General features: G+C 46.7%; 1 protein-coding gene across 1 annotated transcript in view; it reads left to right on the forward strand.

Moving 5' to 3' along the window:
• The window catches only part of VWF (von Willebrand factor), a 147,272-nt gene that overhangs the window by 7,220 nt on the left and 132,932 nt on the right, over nucleotides 1–7,120 (forward strand). The window contains exons 4-5 of the mRNA XM_003796416.3: nucleotides 6,207–6,309; nucleotides 6,600–6,808. Of these exons, the coding sequence (XP_003796464.1) occupies nucleotides 6,207–6,309; nucleotides 6,600–6,808 (312 nt within the window). The remainder of the gene's footprint in view (nucleotides 1–6,206; nucleotides 6,310–6,599; nucleotides 6,809–7,120) is intronic.

Raw genomic sequence — 7,120 nt, forward strand, 5'->3', positions numbered from 1 at the left:
TGTTACCCAAAGCTGAGTTTTTGAGAGTAGCTGTTGTAACACAGGATGTTACTTGTCAGCTGGACACGTACTTTGCAGAAACCAGGGGCTGTCAGTGGCCTGGGAGGAATTTGGAGGGCTGTGGAAGTATGCTCTACCTCAAAACATCTCAGCGACATGCCTCTCTGGTTCATTATTTTTTTTTCTTATAAATAATTTACTCTTCCTAAGTGTCAATTTTCCTGGAAGTTGTTGGCCTAAACCAGGCTATGGTTCAAACATACTTTAATTTAGAATGACTTCACTTCCACCAAAACCACACCGCTAAATGATAGGGGATGGGGGACTACTTTTCCTACTGGTGGTGGTGGTGGTGAGGTATATGGGAGGAGAGGAATAATTTGCAGGAGGTGGGCTGGCTCTGGTGCTCCAGGGGAGCCAGGGTGCAGGGCCTGAGCCCAGACCTTGAACTTGCATTTCAGTGTGCATGCCGAATGACACCTCTGTTCCATTGTTCTCTGATGGCATCCTGTTTCCTTAACCCTAAATTGTGAATTCACATTCCTGTCCGAGTGTCTGTGGACGGTGTTCACATCCTGGGTAAAGTGTTTATGTCCATACTTGAAGGATCACCTGGCAGAAGGGAGAGACCCTTTCCCTTGACCCCGGGTCAGGCAGGCTCCAGGGTCCAAGACCAAGGCTGCCTATCTCCTATCGTCAGCATAGGGGCCAGAGAGGGGACTGCCAAGATCCTGGTCACTACCACTTAATAGGGATTGCGCTTCCTAAGCCATAGCTGCCGGGTTTTGCTCAAACCAGACAAGCAAGAGGCAAAAACAGCCAACAGTCTGCTGAGTCACTTCCTCAGCAAAGGCTTTGTTTCTGTGTCAGTAAATGGCAGGGTCAGACCAGATCCGGGTTCCTCAGAGTTTGGACTGAGCATCTCTAGCATCAAAGCTCAGGCGTGAGGGTGGAGTGTTCCTTGGAAATGCACATTTGGGAGTTCTGCACTAAAGCCGAGGAAGTGGCCAGCTCTGATTCTGGTTCAGCTACCACTCTGCTTCTGAGGGGGCCCGGATGCCTCTCAGTCCAGCAAGCGGGACAGGGGCTAAGTCCCTCGCTCAGTGTCTCAATTATTGAGCTTAACAGCCCAGAGGGAGCCTTGGGAAGAGCTTTGCTGGTCTGTCTTGTCCCTTGGGGTGATACCCAGCCCCTCTTTCTAACAGTCATAGGAAGAGCTAACCTGGAGGTCTGGGGTGTGTGGCAGTTTCTAATGGCTCATTTTCCTAATGGCCATGCATTATCTGATCCCCCTGACTTCTGCAGTGAGAGAACAAAGCAAATAAAATATAGAGCTGGTTTAGAGTTCTCCCTTGTACTAGACCTGGATGTGGCTGAATCCAGAGCATGCAGACGCCCTTGTAGGGAGCTTGTGCTGCAAAAGGAGATTGGAGTTCGAGTCAGAAAACCCACGTGTGGGCTCTGCTCCATGTTACCAGCATAAACCAACAGTTCTCAGTTGGGGTGATTTTTTTCCCCTAGAGAATCACCGCGCAGTGTCTGGAGACATTGTTGGTTGTCACAACTGGGGAGGTGGGTACTACTGGCATCTAGTGGGTAGAGGCCAAGATGCTGCTAATTATCCCACCATGCACGGGATGGTCCCTGCAACAAAGATGTATCCAGCCCTGAATTCAGTGGTGGTGGGGCAGAAAAATCCTGTTGTGAACTTAGGCCTCAGTTTTTCTATCTGTAAAGGAAGTCAGTCTAAATCACGAGCTATGGGTCCTAAAATTATTTAACGGTTGTGACTAGAGTTTAAAAAACTAGAGTAAGAGGCTTGGTGCCTGTAGCTTAAGTGGCTAAGGTGTTGGCCATATATACCAGAGGTGGCAGGTTTGAATCCAGTCTGGGCTTGCCAAACAGCAATGACAACTACAACCAAAAAATAGCCAGGCATTGTGGTGGGTGCCTGTAGTCCCAGCTACTTGGGAGGCTGAGGCAAGAGAATTGCCTAGCCCAGGAGGCCTGGAGGTTGCTGTGAGCTGTGACGCCATAGCACTCTACCACGGGCGAGAAAGTGAGACTCTGTCTCAAAAAACAAAACAAAACAAAACAAAAACCCTCCCAAAACTAGAGTAAGATAGAAAAAATTAGAAATTATCAGAGTACATGGCACATGGCACATGGTAAGGGAAAATACCATGTGAAATATGTATGAGTGTATACTGGGTCATGAAATAAATTGTGTTTTTACTATGTTTTTTGAACAAAAGAGTTTAAGAACCACTTGTTTAGATGATTTCTAAGATCCTTTCTGCTACCACCGCATGTTTTTCTGAATTATAGGATTTTCCAGGTCACACTTCCAACCCCTGACACCCCACTCTCTCACCGCAGGTGCTCACTGCTTTTCAAGGCCACTTGGCTGTCTAGGGCCAGAATTCCACAGGCTCCATGCAGTCCAGTCCTCTTTGAAGGTCTGAAGGCCAGCCCCAGGTCTGCTCCTAGACTGCTACTTCTGGTTTGTCCCTGGGTGGGTGTATTGGGGCTGGTCATTATACCTAGACCAATGTTTTTCAACCTTTTTTTAATCTCATGGCACACTTGAACCTATAATTAAACTTCCACGGCACATTTAAATTGTGTTGATCAAAAAGAAGAGTAAAAAATATATTTACTGTGCTTTGAACTTTTCTGGAAATTAATTTAATTAGTGATCTTTAAAAATGTGTCTGGCTGGTTGAAAATCATTGACTTAGACCAGGCGTCCTCAAACTACGGCCTGCCTAGGACATTTATCCGGCCCTCTGGGTGTTTTTGCCACCCCTGCCTGTCCTGCTTAGCAGCCAACTCGTCCAGGGGCCCGTAGTCCAGCCCTCCAACATTCTGAGGGATGGTGAACTGGCCCCTTGTTTAGAAAGTTTGAGGACTTCTGACCTAGACCATTAGGAGACCCAATTCCTACAGCAGACCAGACCCTGGGGCAGCCAGCCTGCTCCCCTGCGGGCAGGTACCAGCTCACATGGCACTCTGCTCACAGCTGCCTTCTGGTCTGCCTAAAGCTCATCTGTCCTGGGGCCACTCTGAGGAGGCCCTTCAAATACTTAAAGCTGCACCAGCTGAAGCCCGAGCTCTGTTATCATTCCCTAGCTCTGTGGTCACTGGCAAGTTATCCTGACTGTTGCCCCCCCTGGCTGGACCTCCCTACACACATATCTCCTGGATCTTCTTTGACTCTCTGCTTCTGTGGAATTCTCAGCTTGTTCAGCCTCCCAGGCCCTAGTTTTCAATTGTCTGGTGATTGTGACCTTTGGGCTTTTCTGCAGCTCCTGCTCAGCTCTGTCTCTCTTGGAACTGTGACTTAAGTGATTTTACATCTTTGAAAGCCTCATGTGCCTCATCCCAGGCTGTCTGGCCGCCTCCAAAGCATTCCCTGCCTATCCTCCAGCTGCAGAGACCCTGGGCAGCTTGTTCCCATCCAGCCTTTCTTTTTTTTTTTTTGGCCAGGACTGGATTTGAACCTGTCACCTCTGGCATATGGGGCCAGTGCCCTACCCTTTTGAACCACAGGCGCCACCCCAGCCTTTCTGAATCCCATGACAGGGAGAGCCTGTGGGAAGGGAAAGTGCACAGAGGTGACATCCCGGTGGAGTAACCTGTGAAGCAGGTGCAGAACTCCCTCTCTCTCTGCCTTCTGAGACTCGAGTAGAGAAGATTCTACTAACAGGGGTCAGGCTCAGTGGTCTTAAGGGACACAGAGCCTCAGGCCTCCAGTAGATGGTCTTTTGCTCTGCAGGTCTCAGTGAGGAGATGTGTAATGGGCCTTGTCACAAGGCTCCATCCAGGCTGGTATGTGGTGTTCTGAATATCAGCCCCAGAAGCAGTTAAGGGAGGGTCTTGGCCTTGCTCCCCCCCCCCCCCACAGATAACTAGGGGCCTGGAAGACCCCTAGGAGGGACTACAGTTTCAAGGTTGTTGCCAGGCTGCCCTGTTTGTTTGTTTTTTCAATAATTTATTATGGAAATTTTCAAAACACAGAAAAGTTGAAAGAATATGACATCCCTATACCCATCACTCAGAGTCTACTATTACTGAAATAAATTAAAGTGAAACATAAATGACACTGGGCAGTGCCTGTAGCTCAAAGGAGTAGGGCACTGGCCTCATATACTGGAGGTGGCAGGTTCAAACCCAGCCCTGGCCAAAAAAATAAAAAAATAAAAAAGACACTATTTGCTCAATCTCTGTTCTCCAGTTCTGTTTATTTTTCTATGGTTGATTTCCTGCTGCCAGGAAGTTTGTTTGGACTTCTAAAGATTTGCTTGCTGCAAGAACTGTTCTCAGTAAAAATGTGCAGCAGACGAAGCTCTTTGGCTCAAACTGGACAGAATCCCTTTACTTGGGGGTCGCCTCCTTTTCCTCCCAGCAATGTTGGTCTGGAGCTTTACAGAGTATGGCTTGTGGTCTGTGGGTGGTCTGGAAGTTTTTCTTGGTGGCTGCTGAGCTGCTAATGGCATATCATTTAAGATTCTATTCTTAGAATGGGCTAGTTTGTTTACTGGGACAGTACTCTTTGAAATCTCACCAGGAACATGTTATTTTCTGGCTCATTCTGGTGTTTGTGTGTGTGTGTATCAGGTGGTTGTGGTTCTCCTGCAGCCTTGGTCTGGCCCAGACTCCTGTGGGGGGAGGGGTTCCTCCTCAGGAGGAGTAAGGCTTAAGGTGGCCCCTTCCTCACTGGCTCTGCCAATGCGCCCAACACCTCAAGCCAATAAACCTTGCCAAGTTTTCTGGGTTTGGTTCTATAGACATCTTTGCCTTCTCTTTTCTGAGGACTTGGAGCCTATATTCTCCCACTTCTCTTAGGAGAGGATATATTTACTCATTGTCAAAACTAACCTTCCCAGATGGGTCCTATGGCCCATCTTATGCCCCAAGGCACTGTGTTCACATTTGAGCTGTTTGTCTATACTGACTGGCATCTTCTAGCAATTTCTCAGTCTCCAAGGCTCAAAAATCAGACTCTATCTTGTCCATTCTGGTTTCTCCATCTTCTGTGGCTGATCCTATCTTGAATACTAAAGGCCAGCACAAGTAGCAGTTCTTAGACCAGCTGTGGCTTGGTAAACTTTGATAATCTACAAATTCTTTCCACTGTGCTCCTTCTTTCACAATAATTGCCATCAGCCTTGCCTCCCTGTTCATCTCTCACAATCGCACAGTTGTCAGAGAGCATTTTATTATGCGTTTAGCTGTACAAACATTTCCAGTTTCAGTATCAATCATTTATTGTGTTTTTATTAAGTTCCAAGTGCTGTGTGAGGTACTTGACCTACTGTCTTTAACTCTCAAATTCAGTAAACTGAGGTGAGATTCATGGATGTTCATTCTATTTTATTTATTATTATTATTATTATTATTATGCAGTTTTTGGCTGGGGCTGGGTTTGAACCCGCCACCTCGGGCATATGGGGCTGGTGCCCTATTCCTTTGAGCCACAGGCACTGCCCATGGATGTTCATTTTAAACAAACATCCCAGGAATTCTGATTTGGACAATCTGAAGGTGCCATCTAAATCACATTATCCTAGAGTGTCTTTTATCCATGACTCACATTGCTGCTTTTGCTTGCTATCTAAATAATACATTGAAATGCTGCATGCTTATCTTTTTTTCTGAGACAGAGCCTCAAGCTGTCACCCTGGGTAGAGTGCTGTGACATCACAGCTCATAGCAACCTCCAACTCCTGGGCTCAAGTGATTCTCCTGCCTCCGCCTCCCTAGTAGCTGAGATTACAGGCACAATACCCAACTAATTTTTTGGTGCAGCCATCGTTGTTGTTTGGCAGGCCTGGGCTGGATTTGAACCCGACAACTCAGGTGTATGTGGCTGGTGCCTTAGCCGCTTGAGTCACAGGCGCCGAGCTGCTGCATGCTTATCTTATCTTTATACCTGCACTGTAAAATTGTAAACTTCCAGAAGCAGGACATCATGTGCTTACATTTTTCTTTTGTGAAATATAAGAGAACACACTCGATAAATATTTTTGGATGAATGGAAAAATGAATGAGCGAATGAGATTTTTAGGGAGATTTTTCTTGTCCCAAGTCTTTTTGGGGAGTATTCCACTGAGATAATATTATAGAGATAATGCTTATTAATACACTTATTGACTTTTGGGGGGGCAATAATCACTACTACAGACTTCTGTTTTTTCTTCTAGGGGACTTCCAAAACGGCAAGAGAATGAGCCTCTCTGTGTATCTTGGAGAATTTTTTGATATTCATTTGTTTGCCAATGGTACTGTGGTGCAGGGAGACCAAAGGTAAGTCAGGAGCCCTGAATGCCCAAGTTAGAAAGAACCCTGGAATCCCTTTGCACAACCTCCTCATTTTTCAGAGGAAGAAGCTGGAGTTCAGAGAAAAGAAGTTAATGTGCCCAGAGGAAGCCAGTAGCAGGGCTGGTTGAAAGCCAGATCTCCCGACTGCTGGGCTAGGCCCTCAGCCACTTTGCACCATGGTCTAAATCTTGTAACATGGGCTGGGGTTGGAAGGCTGGAGAGACATCAGAAAGTGCATGAGAAGCCCCCTTCTGAACTCTTCCTTTGCCCTCCAGAGTCTCCATGCCTTATGCCTCCAAAGGGCTGTATCTAGAAACAGAGGCTGGGTACTACAAGCTGTCCAGTGAGGCCAATGGCTTTGAGGCCAGGATTGATGGCAATGGCAACTTTCAAGTCCTGCTGTCGAACAGATACTTCAACAAGACTTGTGGGCTGTGCGGCAACTTTAACATCTTTGCTGAAGATGACCTTAGGACCCAAGAAGGTAAGATTTTTCTGGGATATCATTTCCCTAAAGCGTGGTCATGATTTTACTTCCCTGCTCACAAAACTTCCTTAATACACCTCCCCTGGCATTTGAGAATCACTATGACCTCATCTCAATTTATCTTCCCAACCTTACCTTTTAACATTCTACCTTGGTGCCTAGACCTCTGGTCAAACCAGATCTTGGAGCTCCTCGAACCTTACTTTGTTCAACATTGAATTCTCTCTCTCTCTTTTTTTTTTTGTAGAGACAGAGTCTCACTTTTTTGCCCTCGGTAGAGTGCAGCGGAGTTGCTCCAACAATCTCCAA

This window comes from Otolemur garnettii, unplaced genomic scaffold (assembly GCF_000181295.1).
Source record: "Otolemur garnettii isolate 467f Iridium unplaced genomic scaffold, OtoGar3 scaffold00104, whole genome shotgun sequence".
NCBI lineage: Eukaryota > Metazoa > Chordata > Mammalia > Primates > Galagidae > Otolemur > Otolemur garnettii.